Source organism: Ranitomeya imitator, chromosome 3 (assembly GCF_032444005.1).
Source record: "Ranitomeya imitator isolate aRanImi1 chromosome 3, aRanImi1.pri, whole genome shotgun sequence".
NCBI lineage: Eukaryota > Metazoa > Chordata > Amphibia > Anura > Dendrobatidae > Ranitomeya > Ranitomeya imitator.
In genome coordinates, this window is record NC_091284.1 from 728656621 (window position 1) to 728678279 (window position 21659).

Genomic DNA, 21659 nt, shown 5'->3' on the forward strand with positions numbered 1-21659 from the left:
CGCAGTGTTTCTCACAGCTGAGGGCTGCAGTGAGTACACTCCCTGACAGAAGTTATGTCTCTTATCCGTGTTATGTAAATAAAAGCTTATAACCTGACGTTAGATTCATCCATTGATTGTATAAATTATTCTTTTGAAAGCTGAAACCCTCCGAAATGTGGTTTAGGTTAAGAAAATAAATTGGCATCAATGCAGAAATATTGATGAGTTAATGTACACAGAATGGTCAGAGTTTGGCAAGACAAAAGTTTTGTCGTCTCGTCATATAAAGCACCCAATCCTAGTTTACATCCTCACCTATGCTCTGTTAATTAGTGTGTGTATAAAAAGAAACCCAGCACCTCAGACCTTCACTTGAAATGCAAATTGAGCTCTGACAACATGCCAAAAATCCACCCTGCGACCAAAGCCTGGATTATCAAGAGGCTGAAGACCAGATCCACTGCAGAGGTGGCTGGCACCTTTAATGTGTCTCAGCGTCAAGTACAAAGAATTAAAAAAAGATTTGAAGAGACTGGAGATGTGTTTGACAAGCCCACGTCCGGCAGACCCGCAAGACAACTGCTCAGGAGAATTCCACCACATCCGCCGCAAATACTGCAGGAGACCTACTGGAGCCCGTATGGATCCAAAATACACCCAGAAAACAGTTAAATTTGGTGGTGGAAAGATCAAGAAGTATTAGCTACCTCTTATATTCCAAATCATAAAAGGGGTCAAATTTTGCAGCAGGATGGTGCTCCATCTCATACATCATCTCTACAACAAAGTTCCTCCAGGCAAAAAATGATCAAGGTGCTCAAGGACTGGCCAGCCCAGTCACCAGACATGAACATCATTGAGCATATTTGGGGTAGGATGAAAGAGGAAGCTTGGAAGACAAAACCAAAGAATCTAGATGAACTCTGGGAGGCATGTAAGACTGCATTCTTTGCTATTCCTGATGACGTCATTAATAAATTGTATGAATCATTGTTGAACCGCATGGATGCAGTCCTTCAAGCTCATGGAAGTCGCACAAAATATTAAATATGCCTCTAATAGCACCACAACTTCATTCACCAATGTTATGCAACATATATTTGTATTTTAAGTTAATTATTTGTTTGAATATCACATTACTTTCTGTGGGCGACAAAACTTTTGTCTTGCCAAAATCTGACCATTCTGTGTCCATTAACTGATCAATATTTCTGCATTGATGCCAATTTATTTTCTTGACCTAAACCACATTTTGGAGGGTTTCAGCTTTTAAAAGAATAATTTATACAACCAATGGATGAAATTAACGTCAGGTTATAAGGTTTTATTTACATAACATGGATAAGCGACATAACTTCTGTCAGGGAGTGTAAAGACTAGTGACGAGGCAACGTGTTAGGAAAAGTAAGGTGTTTCCGATCATGCTCGTGTGCTAAGAGTGTCTTCGGCGTGCTTGAAACATATGTTCAAGTCCCCGCACCTGTGTCCCGCAGCTGTCGACAGCCTCATGGCATGCAGGGATTGCCTAACAAACAGGATATCCCAGTATGTGTTGCGACTGTCGAACAGCCACGGGAACTTGAACATATTTTTCGAGCATGCCGAAGACGCTCTGTTAGCACATAAGTAGGCGCTGATAACACCCTATCCAAGCACATTCGCTCATCACTAGTAGAGACAGAGATCCTAATTCCAGCCTGGTGTCATTTATTGGGCTGCTTGCTGCAGTTTTGATAAAAAAAAAAATGGTTTGTCTTCTGCAGCATTGCTACTCTTCTCAATTATCTGTATAACCCTGCTGCCTACACCATTAATCAACTGCTTTGCTTCAACACTGTGCATAGGCAGAAAGTATCAGTAGTGGAGGCGGGGTTAGATTGAGCTGATGAATATCAAGGACTACATTGTTGCAAGTTTTCTAGTCCTCCGGTTATAATCTGCTACTGATTGAACAATGATTTTTATCAAAACCACAGCAAGTATCCAAGTAAGTGACCTATTGCTAGAATTGGGGCATCTCACCCTACATTATTCTGCTCTCTGATTAGGTGGCAAAACCTTGCGGACAGTCTTGCTTTATCTTCGCCGTGGATATTATATCTCATAACATTGTCTTCAGTTATTCCTTGTAAACGGTGAAAAAGTTGACAGCTAGGTGTTACCGTTTCCCTTACTAAAGCTGGTAACAGTATTGTCAATTTCTACATTTCTGGGAATAGTAAGAGGATCAGCACAATGCAGAGTTTTAAGAAAGATCCTCCAAAATTGCTAATTCATGGGGAACATAAATTATTTACTAAGGCAGATGTGAAGAGCTGGCAGAGCCACTTTAGGAGATCCCTAGGAATATATCATTGATATGCTTAAAGGGGTTGTCCAGAAAACATTAAAAAATCCAACTGAAGGAATTTGCTAAAATATTTAAAACGAAATTCACTAATTTCCCAGATATTGCTTTGACTTCTCTTATTTGTCTGCAGCCAGCACTATAATAGCTGCATGCCAGTCATACTGTATATGCAGGCATCAACTGTGAGCCCAATAATTGGCTGGCGTGGTCACAACAAGTCACGTGAGAGCCTGGCGGAGTATACAGAAACAGCAGCGATGGAGGCGTAGTGACACATGTAGGATATTTTATCACATGCACTGCTTTTAAAATATAATATTCTGGACACTAGTTAAAACACAGGAAAGTGCAGTCTGTGGATGTTGGATACACGGCTGTTAAAGGGAATCTATCACATTTGACCTATGTAAACTATTAAGATGGGCATACAGGTTATAGAATACTGAAAAATGTCCTCCCTGTGTGTTTCATATCAGATGTCTTGTTGTTAAATCATCTTTTATCACTTTATATAAATGACCTCTTCCAGGCTTCGGGGAGGATGGTGCCTGGCGATAACTCTGCACTCGGCCTTTTTACATGAAGGGGAGTTACCGGTGTGCTAATGTAATGGCCGCTCTCGGCTCTCCTGATCTCACTGCAGAGCTGTGTGTGATTATACCTGACACATCTGCATGTTCCTCACAGCTTCCAGCTCACCAACACGGGGTTACAATATAGCAGAACTCAAGAGCTGCAAAAAAAAAAATGTTCCAAATTTCATTTCTCCTGTTCTGTGTTAGTTACTTGTCTCACACTGGTAACTCCCCCTTCATGTATAATAATCTCTGGAGGTAGAATTATCTACAGGCAGCATCCTCCGCAGAGCCAGGAAGAGGTCATTTATATATAAGAAAAACATGGACATGTCTGGAATAAGACATCTGATCGCAGATATTGAGGTATCCTGTTTTTCAGCTTCCTATGGCCTACATGCTCATATAGACTGCTCAGGAGGGTTGATCTTACTGATAGATTCTATTTAAATTAATGACTTGCCAACGAGAAACCTATGTAAGGCCAGTCTCGCACGTCCAGATAATTCCGGTACCGAAAAAATCGGTACCGGAGTTATCCGTGTCCGTGAGCTCACACAGGCCATCCGTGTGGCACACGTGTGCCGACTGGGTACCACACGGAGCGTGCAGGAGACAGCGCTAGAGATAAGCGCTGTCCCCTGCATCTGGTGCTGAAGCCGCCATTCATATCTTCTCTCCAGCAGCGTTCGCTGGAAAGAATATATGAAAAATCCTTTTTTTTGTTTTTTTCTTGTTTTAAATAAAGATCCATGTCCCCACCCCTGTGCGCCCGCCCGCTGGTATTAAAATACCCGACTCCCTCGCAGCGTCCTGTCCTCGCCGCACCTTCTCCTGTATGAGCGGTCACGTGGTGCCGCCCATTACAGTCATGAATATGCGGCTCCACCTCCCATAGGGGTGGAGCCGCATATTCATGACTGTAATGGGCGGCACCACGTGACCGCTCATACAGCAGAAGGTGCGGCCAGGAGAGGACGCTGCGAGGGAGCCGGGTGAGTATTTTATTAATAGCGGGCGCACAGGGGGTGGGAGGGGGGTGGGGACAGGGATCTTTATTTTAAACACGAAAAAACAAAAAAAAAGGATTTTTCATATCTTCTTTCCAGCGAACGCTGCTGGAGAGAAGATATGAATGGTGGCTTCAGCACCAGGTGGGGGGGGACAGCGCTTACTGTAGCGCTGTCTCCTGCACAGCACACGGACAGAGTCCGTGTTTTACACGGACCCATTGACTTTAATGGGTCCGTGTAATCCGTGCGCTCCCACGAACACTGACATGTCTCCGTGTTTTGCACACGGACACACGGTCCGTGAAAACACGCTGACATGTGCAGAGACACATTGATTTCAATGTGTCTACGTGAGTCAGTGTCTCCGGTACGTGAGGAAACTGTCACCTCACGTACCGGAGCCATTGACGTGTGAAACCGGCCTAAAGCTCTGTCCCCATCCAGGTGCAGTATTGTGAGTAAAGCCCTGTCTCCAGCCACAACAAGTACTATTGGTACACATGGGTTTGTTCAGAGGACAAAATCTGATTCCCTGGAATATGTGCTCTTTCATTTCCATGAATTATGGAATCTCCTGAATCCAAGACTTCCAACATGTAGTAAGTTGTAACATGAATATGAAAACCTGCATCTGATTTCTAAGCAAATACTTAAGTAATAGAGAGATGGCTTATAACTAGGTCCTGAGGGCTCATTACCCACACCCGAAAAGACACCCTCAAGCAACCTGATAAAAACCTATTAGTTGGCTACATGGCAGACCTTGACAAGATATTGGTTCTCTCTGGCTGACTATAACCGTGTATTTTGCACAATGTATCGGAGATGATGCTATACCGAAATTTAAAGGGAGCTTGTTGACTTTTCCATCCAAGCACACACCCTTAGCATGAATGATCTGTTCATTCTACCTTTCATTCTACTTGTCTTCCATCTACCTCTGCGCCCCTCTTAATTGATTGACACCTCTCGTTTTACAGAAGTTAGAAAAGGGGATGATAGATGCCGAGTCAATTTGTGTTGACCCTTCCTTTCCTATGTCTAGACAATCACCTTGTCTTCAAATGGCCTCCTAGAGTGCAATACGGTGTAGCCTTTTATAAAGACTGACGGGTACTTGGCAAAGAAAATGGTAGGCAGAATAACCTGCCATCATACTGTTTCTGGAGGACCTACAGCCTACACATCTTCCAGCAACATGAGTGAACAGATTTCAGTGTTGATTTGTTGAGAGCACTCGCATTAGAAGTTACTGTGGAGACGTTCTCTACCTTGGGACGACCCTACGATTGTATTACCACTCCGCAAAAACATTTTCCTTGCCAAATATGGGAGTGTACCCGAAAACTGAGCAAAGCAGGGAAACCTTTCCAACAGGAAAGTTTCCAATTTTCCTGTTATGGGATCCTGTCCCAAATGGGCAGCAGTAACAAAGCCATGCTCCACTCGAGAACACATTCTGCCAACATTCTCCCCCCCCCCCCCCCCCCCAAAAAAAAAAAACTAGCGTATACATCAGATTTCTTATGCATCTTAAACACACTGCAACTCGCAAAAGTGTTTTGAAGCATGTCTAAAAAGGGCAGTTGGGGTGTTCTAAAATGTCAGGTTGTGCAGCACAATACTGTTCTAACGTCAACCAACCAAGAGATGAGCGGCTATGATTTGTAACCGAATACTCAAAGGTAATGCACCGTGTGAGCCACTATGATGAATCTGGCACATCTGCATGGCAGGTCTACCTTTAGGCTGCCTAAAAGACAAGTACTAACTCTCCCCTGGGGGGAACTTCTGGATGTCCATGCCGGCAGCCAAACACTGGCCATCTTTTGGCTTGAGTGCCTTTCTCCAACGACATTACAATAGACAGGGGGCCTGTTAGGTTTCATAGGATACGTAGGAAAGCGCGCCCCAGAAGTAATACTGTGAGGGTCTATGACATGGAAGGATTATAGGGTATTATGTACCAGTTATATAGTGACCACCACCTTGCGTCACAAGCTCAATAATACGAGATGCTTGTGTTGAGATGACTTTAGAAATTGATAATAAAAATATTGTTCCTGGTATCTTGAAGAGGCAGCATTCATGGCACTGATGTTGTAGAGGAGCAATATGCATTAATATATATGAGCTAAATCTATATCCCAGATGTCATACAGTGACTTATGTCAGCCGTTCAACAATGCACGATTAGAAGATTGTATTTGTGATCCAGTTGGACTTCCATCTACTTTGTAGAGCAAGAATTCTTTGCTCTGAATCTTCAGTTGTAAGGTCACCTTGTAGGCATAATTCCTTTTGACAAGACCCCAAATAACGTTATGATGAAGAGTTACCATACTTTAGGATGTAAGGGAGATACCAAATTTCAATGGTTCTCCATAATCCTCAACAATCCCTTCAACCACATCCATTGTACTGTAGGCAGAAACCATGACTGCAGAGTCCTTCACTTAACGGTGTAGATGATCTGACCATCCATTGTCACATACTCTTGGCTCTATAGCACCTGCATCTTTTGGGAACCACCAGTCGACCTTCTTCAACCATTTCTTTCCCAGTTGATTCTCCGGCTTCCTCCTTTTATCTCCGATGTGTGCCAAGCATGACTTTGGTGATGAAGTTGACAATAGCCGATGCTGGCTGTTCGGGGTCTACCTCGGCGAACAGATGGCAGACGTTCTCCGCTGTGCTTCCTGCTTTCCGGGCCACAAAACCAAACACCCTGTAAAGGAAAAAAATGCACTGATGCCTCGCTAATGTCACTGTGATTCACTTACCAAACCTCATAAACTTTATAGTCTCTCGTGTGATCATGAAGTGATCCAGGAGAAGGTGAGGTCTTTATACATGGCATGCTAAAAACAGTCAGTCAGTGACCAGCCCCATATAAAAGTTTTATGTGTCTATGAAATTACTTGGTCTCTCTTAATCCTATAATTTGCAATGTTTGATGCTTGATATCTTATTATACACATGACATTAATACAAGGAACCCCCTTCTAAAGAGATTCTGCAGCATTTGGTGCATTGTGCAGTTCTGCAGACTGGACATGTGGATTTTTTTTCTGGCTAATTTTCATGCATTTTTTATATTTATGTATATATTATACAGTAGATACTCATGCTTTTCTTCCCATAAAAAGCTGAAGGGGAAAACGCATGAAAAAGCCACAATTATAACATGCTCAGTTTGAGGAAAATAACAGTATGGAACTAAAACTGCACGGAAAATACGGAATTAAGGCCTAAAAAAGCTCCATTTGTAGTGCATTTTACATTTGTCAACTACATTTTTTTAAATAAAAAATGGACTAATGTTTGTCATAAAGCAAGAAATAGCAGATACTCGCCTACTAGACCCTTGTGAGTGTCCTAACCTAAAGTGGGAGTTGTCACAGGACCGCTGCAGACGATCACTAGCCACTATTCAGCTGCTTTCTAGATGTTCCTTCCTAGCCAGAAGAAACAGTCGGCTGGTGGCAGGAGTCCAGCAGAGAGGTAACAGGCCTCTTTTGCTTTATGATGAATATTGGGACATTTTTACATAAGCATATGTGTGTGGGTAATCTCTTACAGCAAAAAAAACTAATAAATTCACCCTGAAATTTGATACCGGTAAGGCTATGTTCACACATTGCATTTTTGCAGTGTGGTTTTTTTTTTAATGCAAATTAAAAGCTCCCTTTTACAGGATCTATGAGATTTCAGGAATCCCCTGCACACACTTGTTTTTACTTCCTGATTGAATTGCAAAACTGCTGCGTTTTATACTCTAAGGCAGGGCTGTCGTCCGAGTGCAGTCTACTGATCACAATGGACCCATAGACGTGAATGGGCGAGTGCCACATTGAAGCCAAATCTTGCACGATGTGATATTTTTTCCCTTTGACCATTCTGTCTGAAGAAAAAAAAATCGGACCTGTGCATGGCCTCCTTGAATAACTTTGTTCCGAGTGCGATCCGATGCTTTCATGGATCATTCTCACACCAAAACTGTGGGCGTCTGTACAAACCCTTTAAGTAAACAACGCCCGACCAAGTCAACTTCTCCCACTATTTTTATATTTTTCAATTGTATATTTTTTCATGCACTGAAAAAAAAAAGTCCACGGCTGCGCGTCATACATGAATTCAGGCTTGTGTTCAGAATAGTCACTATTTAAAAAAAAAAATTGCTTTAAAAATTTTTTTGTTTATCCTTTTCGTTCTCCCCACTCAAAGCATAGTTTAACTGAATTAGTGATCATTAAATTAATGATATAAAAAGTAAACAATGCCCTACCTAATAAATATAAAAAAACAACTTTTTCTGCTAAATAATTTGATCAAATTGCTCTTTTTTTCAAAATGTTTTATGGTGTCACATGCATCTTGCATTGGTGGCCTAACCTCTTGTATTGTTCATTTTTGTAAGGTGGAAGCATATCTGAACTTTGGGATCCTGAAAAACGCTGTAAAAACATAGCTAGAAAAGCAGCGAAAAACGCAGGAAAATTTGCCTTTTGGAAAAAATTTTTTAAAAAAAGCAAAGTATGAAGATAGCCTTATAATGTCTAAGCAGTCCTAGATTATAGGGCAATAGTACTAAAAAAGTTGCAGAGGGTAGGGACAATGGTCCATACTATCCTGTAAGGTTTATGGCTTAATCTACTGCTCCATTAAATGTAAATTAAAAGTATAAATTCCTATGGACTGGCTTATTTTTAGTGTATCCATGACAATGCTCATAATATTTTATATGTGACATCACAAAAAGTGTTAATCGCTTGGCTGAAGAAATGAAAATCTGAGAAAATCTAATAGCCGGCATGAGTCCGTAAGGGATCACTTGGATCAGTGACAATGGCTGGCTGTGGAGGACCCTGTATGTTCCTTGGCTTTGGTGCCCGTGTGAATGAGCCTCCAGGGCACCTGACTGCTGTCACTGAATATTAAATGCCGTCTCTTATGAAATGTAACTTGTTGGCATCTACATAGTGTAAGGAATATAAAGGCCTTTTGCTGCGAAGACGCCGTGGATTATACATACTTTGATGTTGTCCTATCTGGATTGGTCCATCTGCAATGAAATTAAAGAGTTTTAGGAGTAAAGCTCTAAAGTATAGAGGTGTTAAAGGAAATCTGTAAGTAGAATAAACCCTCCGACGCCATCTATATGGGCACGTAGGTCATAGGAAGTTGAACAAAATGATACCTTGATATCTGCGATCCGATATCTTATTCTGGAGTAATCCACATTTTCCATATTTTAATATGTAATTGAGCTGTTAAGATCTATGGGCCGGACATAGATCTCCCTGAATCTCTGTTCCAGAGATTATTTCAAATAAAAGGGGCATTGCCAGTGTGAAACATGTAATGACTGACAGTCCGCTCTCTTGATCTACAGTCTCACATTGGTAACTCACCCTTTCATACAAAATAAGCTCTGGAGGCAGATTCTCAGGCAGATCTATGCGGATCCATAGATTTTAACAGCTCATTTACATATAAAGAAAAAACTTGTATTTCTCTGGACTAAGACGTTAGATCGCAGATATCAAAGTATAATATTATTCAGCTTCCTATGACCTACATGTCCATATAGATGGTTTAGGAGGGTTAATCCTACTGATGGATTTCCTTTAAAGCATAAGACAACTTTCAGAAACTTTTTACATGTCAAAATGATAAGTGAGTGACTGGATGTTTAGACTCCGCAATAGGCAAAGTGGCAAAAGCGCTCAGTTGACTGCTGTGCTAGTGATGAGCGAGCGTGCTCATGTCGTAATCGAGGATTTTCAGTGTGCTCGAAAAAATGCTTGAGTCCTCGTGGCTGCATGTCTCGCTCCTGTTCGACAGCCGTAACACCTGCCGGAATTGCCTAACAAACAGGCCCAACAGATCAGTGCACTTTTATGGTCCTTGCGGCTGCTGGGTATACAATTATTCAGAATTTTTCCTATTTTCTAGGGCAGTAATGCAATTCATATATTTCATGTTTTCATGCTATAGCGCACAGAGTGCCTCTTTGCTTGGATTGAACAGTCATTTTTGGCTGACAGACTTCCTTTAACAACAGAGAACAAATGCAATGAGTGTGATACCTGCGGTCCTGGGGGTCAGCGCTGCAGTATGTGACACTGGAAATAGGGTAATGGCGTCTGAAGAACAGTCTGCAATTAAAACCAAATGACATTAGGGCACAGAACAGTGATCTTCACTGCCCAAACTAGAGCCGCCACTTGCCCAAACTTACTTGCGCTGGCTGTCAGTCAGTGTGATACCTTGGTCAGACACCTTGAAATGAACAATAGTCGCAGTAGACCGAGGGGGAGTTAAGATGGCGCTGGAAGCCCTGGAAATAGCCTGCGGGCCAGTCAGAGATTCTGTGTCCACAGATCCAAGGTAGAGGACACTGCAGGCTGGAGGTGGAGAGAAGATGCACAGATAAGAAGCACTGGACACACAACCAGCAATATCAGCAAAACTCACTGGCCCACAGTCATCAAAGCAATCTTGCCCAAATTCTAGGGTAAATCCACTCTGAAAAGTTACAGAAAAATGTTGCGACTAGTGATGAGTGAGCATGCTTAGGTGGTATCGGAGTATCTTCATAGTGATGTGCTTGAGTCCCCGCTGCTGCATGTGTTGTGGCTGTTCAGCAGTGGCAACACATGCAGGGACTGCATAACAAAGAGGTAATCCCCACGTGTTGTGGCTATCAAACAGCCACGAGACATGCAGCCAAGGGGACTCGAACATATTTTTGGAGTACGCCGAAGATACTCGGTGAGCACCCGAGCATGCTCCGATAACACGATATCCAAGCATGCTCATCACTAGTTGGACTTTTGGTGATTTCATATCAATTTCTTTCAGCTCTGTCAAAACTATCGGAGCTAAGGCATGACGGGGGCAAGATGGGGGTGTGCTGCAACAGTTCATGTAATTTATGATGAACTGTGATGGTTCCTACAGCAGAAATCTTACTCCAGTCACCTACTGGAGTAAGAGTTGCTGCTAAGCGCACAGATGTGCACACCACTCATCAGAGACTCCAGTCACCACTCATCAGACACTCTAGTCACCACTCATCAGACACTCTAGTCACTACTCATCAGACACTCTAGTCACCACTCATCACACACTCTAGTCACCACTCATCACACACTCTAGTCACCACTCATCACACACTCCAGTCACCACTCATCAGACACTCCAGTCACCACTCTTCAGACACTCCAGTCACAACTCTTCAGACACTCCAGTCACAACTCTTCAGACACTCCAGTCACAACTCTTCAGACACTCTAGTCACCACTCATCAGACACTCCAGTCACCACTCAGACACTCCAGTCACCACTCATCAGACAATCCAGTCACAACTCATCAGACACACTAGTCACCACTCATCAGACACTCCAGTCACCACTCATCAGGGACTGCATAACAAAGAGGTAATCCCCATGTGTTGTGGCTATCAAACAGCCACGAGACATGCAGCTGCGGGGACTCAAACAATTCATCAGACACTCTAGTCACCACTCAGCAGACACTCTAGTCACCACTCATCAGACACTCTAATCACCACTCATCAGACACTCCAATCACCACTCATCAGACACTCCAGTCACCACTCATCAGACACTCCAGTCACCACTCAGACACTCCAGTCACCACTCATCAGACACTAGTCACCACTCATCAGACACTCTAGTCACCACTCATCAGACACTCTAGTCACCACTCATCAGACACTCCAGTCACCACTCATCAGACACTTCAGTCACTACTCATCAGACACTCCAGTCACCACTCATCAGACACTCCAGTCACCACTCATCAGAGACTCCAGTCACCACTCATCAGACACTCCAGTCACCACTCATCAGGGACTGCATAACAAAGAGGTAATCCCCATGTGTTGTGGCTATCAAACAGCCACGAGACATGCAGCTGCGGGGATTCAAACAACTCATCAGACACTCTAGTCACTACTCATCAGACACTCTAGTCACCACTCATCAGACACTCTAGTCACCACTCATCAGACACTCTAGTCACTACTCATCAGACACTGTAGTCACCACTCATCAGACACTCTAGTCACCACTCATCAGACAATCCAGTCACCACTCATCAGACACTGTAGTCACCACTCATCAGAGACTCCAGTCACCACTCATCAGACACTCCAGTCACCACTCAGACACTCCAGTCACCACTCATCAGACACTGTAGTCACCACTCATCAGACACTCTAGTCACCACTCATCACTCTAGTCACCACTCATCAGACACTCCAGTCACCACTCATCAGACACTCCAGTCACCACTCATCAGACACTCTAGTCACCACTCATCAGACACTCCAGTCACCACTCAGACACTCCAGTCACCACTCATCAGGGACTGCATAACAAAGAGGTAATCCCCATGTGATGTGGCTATCAAACAGCCACGAGACATGCAGCTGCGGGGACTCAAACAATTCATCAGACACTCTAGTCACCACTCAGCAGACACTCTAGTCACCACTCATCAGACACTCTAATCACCACTCATCAGACACTCCAATCACCACTCATCAGACACTCCAGTCACCACTCATCAGACACTCCAGTCACCACTCAGACACTCCAGTCACCACTCATCAGACACTCTAGTCACCACTCATCAGACACTCTAGTCACCACTCATCAGACACTCTAGTCACCACTCATCAGACACTCCAGTCACCACTCATCAGACACTTCAGTCACTACTCATCAGACACTCCAGTCACCACTCATCAGACACTCCAGTCACCACTCATCAGAGACTCCAGTCACCACTCATCAGACACTCCAGTCACCACTCATCAGGGACTGCATAACAAAGAGGTAATCCCCATGTGTTGTGGCTATCAAACAGCCACGAGACATGCAGCTGCGGGGATTCAAACAACTCATCAGACACTCTAGTCACTACTCATCAGACACTCTAGTCACCACTCATCAGACACTCTAGTCACCACTCATCAGACACTCTAGTCACTACTCATCAGACACTGTAGTCACCACTCATCAGACACTCTAGTCACCACTCATCAGACAATCCAGTCACCACTCATCAGACACTGTAGTCACCACTCATCAGAGACTCCAGTCACCACTCATCAGACACTCCAGTCACCACTCAGACACTCCAGTCACCACTCATCAGACACTGTAGTCACCACTCATCAGACACTCTAGTCACCACTCATCACTCTAGTCACCACTCATCAGACACTCCAGTCACCACTCATCAGACACTCCAGTCACCACTCATCAGACACTCCAGTCACCACTCATCAGACACTCTAGTCACCACTCATCAGACACTCCAGTCACCACTCAGACACTCCAGTCACCACTCATCAGACACTGTAGTCACCACTCATCAGACACTCTAGTCACCACTCATCACTCTAGTCACCACTCATCAGACACTCCAGTCACCACTCAGACACTCCAGTCACCACTCATCAGACACACTAGTCACCACTCATCAGACACTCCAGTCACCACTCAGACACTCCAGTCACCACTCATCAGGGACTGCATAACAAAGAGGTAATCCCCATGTGTTGTGGCTATCAAACAGCCACGAGACATGCAGCTGCGGGGATTCAAACAACTCATCAGACACTCTAGTCACTACTCATCAGACACTCTAGTCACCACTCATCAGACACTCTAGTCACCACTCATCAGACACTCTAGTCACTACTCATCAGACACTGTAGTCACCACTCATCAGACACTCTAGTCACCACTCATCAGACACTCTAGTCACCACTCATCAGACACTCTAGTCACCACTCATCAGACACTCTAGTCACCACTCATCAGACACTGTAGTCACCACTCATCAGACACTCTAGTCACCACTCATCAGACACTCTAGTCACCACTCATCAGACACTCTAGTCACCACTCATCAGACACTCTAGTCACCACTCATCAGACAATCCAGTCACCACTCATCAGACACTGTAGTCACCACTCATCAGAGACTCCAGTCACCACTCATCAGACACTCCAGTCACCACTCAGACACTCCAGTCACCACTCATCAGACACTGTAGTCACCACTCATCAGACACTCTAGTCACCACTCAGACACTCCAGTCACCACTCATCAGACAATCCAGTCACAACTCATCAGACACACTAGTCACCACTCATCAGACACTCCAGTCACCACTCAGACACTCCAGTCACCACTCATCAGGGACTGCATAACAAAGAGGTAATAGCCACAACACGTGGGGATCAAACAGCTACGAGACATGCAGCTGCGGGGACTCGAACAACTCATCAGACACTCTAGTCACTACTCATCAGACACTCTAGTCACCACTCATCAGACACTCTAGTCACCACTCATCAGACACTCTAGTCACCACTCATCAGACACTCTAGTCACCACTCATCAGACACTCTAGTCACCACTCATCAGACACTCTAGTCACCACTCATCAGACACTCTAGTCACCACTCATCAGAGACTCCAGTCACCACTCCTCAGACACTCCAGTCACCACTCAGACACTCCAGTCACCACTCATCAGACAATCCAGTCACCACTCATCAGACACTAGTCACCACTCATCAGACATTCTAGTCACAACTCATCAGAGACTCCAGTCACCACTCATCAGACACTCCAGTCACCACTCATCACTCTAGTCACCACTCATCAGACACTCCAGTCACCACTCATCAGACACTCCAGTCACCACTCATCAGACACTCTAGTCACCACTCATCAGACACTCTAGTCACCACTCATCAGACACTCTAGTCACCACTCATCAGAGACTCCAGTCACCACTCCTCAGACACTCCAGTCACCACTCAGACACTCCAGTCACCACTCATCAGACAATCCAATCACCACTCATCAGACACTAGTCACCACTCATCAGACATTCTAGTCACAACTCATCAGAGACTCCAGTCACCACTCATCAGACACTCCAGTCACCACTCAGACACTCCAGTCACCACTCATCAGGGACTGCATGACATGTGCACATGCCCGTGATCTCTGGGGGCTGCATGAGTCACATTAATGTATGACACATGGATGCTGTGGATTACGAAGGGGGGCTCTGATCACACCTACATTTTGCAACTTTATTTCTCTGCTCCGATCTAAGAACAGTGAAACTTTGAAGCTAAAGTGGCAAGAAGTGGTAATATTGTTCTGTGGTTGTTCTACGTCTCAGCGCCATGATTCTCACCATACACACCTGCCCCTTGTCGTAGTAGGTCGGCCGCTGTGCTCATATTAGTGTGAACGACGACATCTGCGCTCTGCTCTGCCAGATCTACACATCGAGAGGAGAGATGTGAACACTTTATACAGAATCCACCGCATTACTGGTATATACAATGTTAATACTTAAAGGGGTTTTCCACAACTTTCTAGAATGAAGAAATTGAAAAAAAATAAAGAAGTGTTAGTACCACAACCCCAGCCGATCATGCCGGAGGAGATGAGGAATGGATGGGATGTCATGACTTCTGAACCTGGTGAAGACCTCTAGGGCTGTGGTGCAGAAGTGATAGCTGAATAGAGCGGGGCATAACACTTTATATTCAACTGATTTCTACATATTAGCAAGTTTTTAAAATATTGAGGAAACAATTTAACAATTAGGAAATTACCATTTTAATTAAACAAAATGACATCTGTGGAAAAAAATAATAGTCCTATGCTTTGGAAAATCATTTGGTCATCTGTTTATCGCTTTCATAGCCCTTACTTCTAGGATGGGATATCATGGAGAACATTTACAGGCCCAAAGCATGAAGAGACTGTGAGCACCTGTAGCCTGCTGATATCTGTAGTCCATCTTCATCTGGATTCCTATCACTAAATACAATGTCCACATCCTATTTAATGTGAGTACAGGCATGTGTCATGTATACGGGGATTTACAAACATGACCACACTGCAGCTAACACAAAGCAGGGCAGAAAATGTCATTGCGATCCCCTCAATAGTGCAGCTCCAGGCTTTGGGCCTGCAACTCCTGTTCTGCAAATGGCCGTGTATCAGCATTGAAAAGATCTTAGTGGGTGTACAGTAACTGGTCCAATCCCAAATGTTAATGACCACCATAAGGGTATGTTCACACAGTGTCTTTATTGTGTTTCCTCATGAAAAACGCTGAATACATTATGAGGGTTTATCATTAGTAATGAGCGAACGTGCTCGAATAAGGTGTTATCTGATCATGCTCGGGTGCTAACCGAATGTCTTTGGAGTGATCGAGTAATGTGCTCGAGTTCCTGCGGCTGCATGTCTCGCTGCTGTTCGACAGCTGCAACACGTGCAGGGATTACCTGTTTGGTAGACACTCTCTGCATGTGTTGTGGCTGTCGAAGCAGCTGCGAGATCTACAGCCGCGGGGACTCGAACATATTTTTTGAGCACTCCAAAAACACTCGGTTAGCCACTGAGAATACTCAGATAACACTTTATCATGTTCGCTCATCACTTTTATTGATGCTTTTTTTATGCGTTTTTCTAAATCTTTTCGATCTTAATGATTAAAAAACACACTACAGGTCAAAAAAGGTAAGAAAAGAAAACACAAGGTGTGCATGAGCGTTTAGAAATCACATTCATTTTTCTACTACTGTAAAACATAGCTTTTTATTCCATACATAAAGCTGCAGCATAATTGCTCTGTGTGAACATACATGAATTGTACCCAGTGGGCACGCCTGCTAAATGTTTTAGCGAAATCTGTTGCCCAGTAACTTTCTTGGCGTCGGGAGCGTGAACTTACCCTTGTCAGGGACACGAAGTCTACAGGGCAGAGACAGAGGAGTGACCGAGTGCTGAGACACCAGGGCCGATAGGCTTCCTAATCATAGGTAGAGGAAAAAAAAATCATTTACTTCTGAGATGGGGAAAATCATTACCTTAAGGCTATGTGCCCACATTCAGGAATGTATGCAGAATTTTCCTGAGCAAATCCGGACTCCTTTCGCAGGAAATCCGCTCGCGTTTTTTTTTTTTTTGCGTTTTTTTCCGCAGGTTCTCAATGCAATAATATAGCGGCAAATCCGCAGATTTTCCACAAAGTTAATGAACATGCTGCGTTTTTTTTCGCGCATTGCCACAAAAATTGCGGAATGCATTAAAATGATGGGATGCTTAATGTGAGCGTTTTTTAAGTGTTTTTGGAGCGGAAAACCGCTGAAAAAAGCGCAAAAATCCTGAACTTGCGCACATAGCCTAAAGGGGTTCTCCTACATGATAAGATTCACTTAGATGAAAAAATGCTTCTGTGTGAAGATATTGCTCCTCCATACGTGTTATGGTGCCCACTGGTGTTTTTTTAATTCCCTTTTCATAACGTCCATACAATATGTCCTGAGATAGAGAGCAGCAGCTTCTACTGCAGTAATCCGTATTGACATCTACAGTCTCCCAATTCATTGTGTTTCTGGGGTACAGGAGGATCCGAGTGGTCTGACGGATCTACTGAGCATGTGTGACCACCAGGATCGGCTTATAAGGGGGACTTGCAAGAAGGGAATTAAAAAGAACAGTGGGGGCAAAATAGCAAGTAGGAAATAGCAAAAATTTATATATTTTTGTCACTTGAGTGACCATTCATGGGACAACCTCATGAAGCAAAAGAATAGAACTGGATAGTAAAAAGTCTTTCCCTTCACATCAACAGCTCGGTTAGAATTATCTGTTGTGGGTTTGGGCTACAAGACGAATTTATGCCACAGCATTGCCACCGTCAAGGCCAAACACAAAAATTCAGAATAGTCTGGTTTATCGGGGCACCCCATTCACATGCAGTATGCTACGAAATAAAATATAGAGATATTTGGCCGAGTGGCATTTGCTGTGGCCAAGGCCATCATGTAGCTTCAGCCTCCAGGTGGCTACATGTATGAAATGACTGTCGACAGCTGCTTCTTCTGCTTCACCATGAACACACACTCAGCAGAGTGCACATATTTATTACGTTGCTGCCAGACCCCAGCGCCTTATGTCTCCCGCACGTCCTGACCCTGTTGCACTCAATGTTATTTCCCATGTAAGATCCAGCACGCACTAGGATTAGCATTTTTTTCCTCTTAATTTTTCTGAATGTTGCTCTATGAACTCTAAAAAAAGGAAAAAGTAACCAAAATCTAAGATGTAATGTAAAAAAAGGACATTTCAAATGTTTTCCCTGGAATATTTTAAAATGAAGAAAAAAGTTTGTGAAGGAGACAAGTACAAGCTGACTGTCTATCAGAACAGCCTCAACTGTCTGATAAATGGAGGCCATGTGCTATATCTCACCCTATGACAACGGAGATTAGCTTGTCTGGAGCCATAGTTCCCACCATTGATTTTTCACGAGCATTTGAGAAAACCACATAACATTTCATCAAGCCACAAAACCAGGAATAGAGTAGGTAAATCGGTGAAGCCCACGCAGATATGACTGAGAAATCTGCGTCCAGACAGGAAATATCCACAAACCTAAGAGTTATGATTGAACAGCCCCAAACACACCACTGAAACACAGAATCACTCATTCATGGTCCCAGACAGCCAAAACACAACAAGCGGCTCACAGAAACCTCAAAAAAATAAATCAGGGGAAGGAATTAGAGGATAAAGCTCACAGACTGAGGACTCCTAGCATGGACCAGATCACACGAGGAGCCAAGTATTTAGAGGTTCTTTATTTTCAGCTGTTATTATCTGGTCTTCCTCAGTTGTATCCTCCGAAGGGCTTTCTTAAGGGAATTGGAGGAAAAGCATCTACAGAATTCCTTGAGAAGATCTGGAGCCGTCTGTACAGAACCTATCCAACAGATCTGTACTTAAGCCTCAACAGTAGCTATAAGGCAACGGTCTACTAAAGAACTACTTCAAAAAAATGTCTACTTGAGCAATATAACTATACCCATCATCTGCTGTTATGATCATTTTCTAAACCGATTATATCGGTATACTCTGGTCAAGCGGCCACGTCAATATTCTCTGCTGGTTGGGAGCCCTGCAAACCACCACCTAGGCTGCCGACATCCCTGGCGTCTCTTCTGATTAGTAGGCCCGAGTCCTGAGAATCAATTTACCAAAGTAGTGTCCAGCTGGCTCTTACTGTGCTGGATTCTAAGGGCAGGTAACAAGTTATTTAAAAATTATTTAGAGGCATGAACTTTTCAATAAATTGATATTACCTAGAATAAAAACGGTCTAATCCAATGTGCTTTCATACATTTAAGACTACGTTCCCAAGATGATTTTTTGGTGAGTTTTTTATGCTGCGCATTTTTTTAAAAAATGCAAGTAACCTATTTTACTTATTGGGTACATGGTGAAAAAAATTTGCAACATCAAAAACTCGTCAGAAAAATTTCTGGACCTTCTATATTTTAAATGGATTTCCCAAAAATATTATTATTGGATTTTAAACCACCGGGTGCTGGACTTCAAACTATCGTTGGGCTTAATTTATTTTTCACTTACCAAAGTGTGGCTCAATAGGAGAACCTTTAATTTTCACTCCTTTAGGTCCAGTCTCGATGAGAAAATGCCTGACCAATTGCTCAGAGGGATCTGCAGACAGGAATAAGTTCATGTTATGGACAATATGTATTATCGATATCAATACAAGGGTCAAAGGCTAAAACCAACACATCACCTTTACACGGTTGTGTCACTGCATTTGGAGGTGGGCTGGAAACTTTCAGAGCCAAACCATATGCCCCTCGAAAAGAGTTACTGTCCCGAATGAGGAAGGAGCCTGTCTCTGCACTTCTTAAAAGGGCGATGGCTGAAAAAGACATTAAATTGATGCGGAAAATACGAAGTGGTCTTAGCAGTTGGATAAACGATATTAATTTTATTGGTACAGATATAAAGGATATCGATTTCTTGGTTTAAATTTTTCCTTTATGCAATTATTTATGACCAAAAATACCTTTGGCTTTTACGGTCTTTGTGTATAAGAACATATAGCAGAATAAGTTAACGATGAACTCCGTTTGTAAGCTGGTCTGATGACAGGTTTTGGAACTCTTACCTCTCTTTTCCGGTCTCAACTTCTAAGCTCATTTATGATCAAGTAAAAGTTGTCCTTGATTTAGTAATAAATCAGCTTAGAACATTCAAGAAAAACAAGAAAAGGGTGACACCAACGCCTGCAGACAAGCTCACTGACGGATTTCACTCTTAACCTATTCTGTTGTGTGTCAGGATACTGTATTGAAAAAAAAAAAGATTATTTCAGACCTAAAAATTTGCATTTAAATAAAAAAAAATAAAGTTGTACTAGCATGTATGTAGACTATATCTAGTGAGGTCAACTGGCAGGAGAAGTGGGTGGCACATCGGTGGGATTACCAACTCTTCCAAGGCATGGTGTGCTCAAAAATACAATAGACACAGGACATTTTGTTACCTTGCTCCCTGGAGATGCTTGGCTTATACCAAAATCTCGAAGAATCCTGCACAAAGTTGGCAGCAGGAGGAATGTCCAGTTGTATGTCTAAATTTTGGGGTAAAACAAATAGGTTACTTCTAAGCATTCAGGAGAAGAAAGAGACTAATAGAAGAACACATACTATATACTAGCCTTTGATTGAAGAGGGCGATTTTTCTGCCTGTTGCTCATTTGGTCTCCCAAGGGTACTTAACTTTTCTACCGAAGCGGGAGTGTGGCACTTTTCAGGCAAAGTGGGTGGCTGGGCATGTGGAGGACACGGGCTTCCTGAATAATAAGCAGTGCTGATTGGAAATAATGGTGTAGGAGAAGGAGACAGTTGGTCACATTGGCTTCCCATTGGTGACAGTGGAGGACTGGTTGTAACTTCAGCTCCATGGCAGGTGACAGGAGCCTCCGGCAAGGACATGGTAATAGTCCTTTTCTGTGGTGTAACGGGATTTAACATTGGGGGCTGCTGTGGAGGGCTGGTAGCTTCAGTGGCTACATTGTATTGGCCTGCTTGAGGACTTGTCTCAGCAGGCACTGGTGCAGAACCGAGGGATGTTGGTCCCTTTGTTTCTTCTAATGTCCTTGGGGAAGGATTTATAGGTATTTGAGGTACAACCTTTGATACCCGGGGTGGGGAGGCAGAATGTGAATCATTTCCTTCTGGAATAGGTGAAGCAAGATTTACATTTGGATCCGTGACTTCAACCCTGTGATATACAGACGTATGTTAGAAAGGATTTTTCAGATTTTGAAAATCTACATTTGTAAGAAGAGACGCTATACAATAAGCTGATCCCTGTATCTCCCTGCCAGGACCCCCCAGCAGTTAGCTGTAATAAGTGGCATTTTGGGGGCCACGAGAAGAAAATAATTCTGACGTTGCATATCCATCTACATAGAACGTATGTATAAATCTAGCCTTTACCAAGTCTGTCATTGCCAACAGTTTTGAAAGAATGGATTGTTCTAAAGAGCTCACCAATACCTGTGCCATTCTGTAATAGGACGTCACCATTGTAACAAGTCACTTAGCGCAATTTCTTTCCTTTTAAAGGGAATCTGTCAGCAGTTTCTTGCTATGTAAGCTGAAGACAGCATTTTGTAGAGATTAAAACACAGGTTTCAGCAATGTCTCTCTTATCAAGCTCAGTGGTTTTGTTTGCTTGCAATGATTGCTTTAGCACCAGGAGCTTATCATTGCTGAGACACAGCAGCACTACATGATAGTCCGGCACGCCCCCTCTTGTGATAA

General features: G+C 43.4%; 1 protein-coding gene across 1 annotated transcript in view; it reads right to left on the reverse strand.

Moving 5' to 3' along the window:
- Positions 1–3957: 3957 nt before the first annotated feature.
- TNS2 (tensin 2) overlaps positions 3958–21659 on the reverse strand; it is a 186186-nt gene continuing 168484 nt past the window's right edge. Inside the window, exons 20-29 of the mRNA XM_069758793.1 lie at positions 20549–21114; positions 20375–20461; positions 19616–19747; positions 19441–19530; positions 16739–16816; positions 15191–15268; positions 10165–10330; positions 10013–10081; positions 8956–8985; positions 3958–6648 (exon numbers count right to left, since the gene is read on the reverse strand). Of these exons, the coding sequence (XP_069614894.1) occupies positions 6507–6648; positions 8956–8985; positions 10013–10081; positions 10165–10330; positions 15191–15268; positions 16739–16816; positions 19441–19530; positions 19616–19747; positions 20375–20461; positions 20549–21114 (1438 nt within the window). The 3' untranslated portion in view covers positions 3958–6506. The remainder of the gene's footprint in view (positions 6649–8955; positions 8986–10012; positions 10082–10164; positions 10331–15190; positions 15269–16738; positions 16817–19440; positions 19531–19615; positions 19748–20374; positions 20462–20548; positions 21115–21659) is intronic.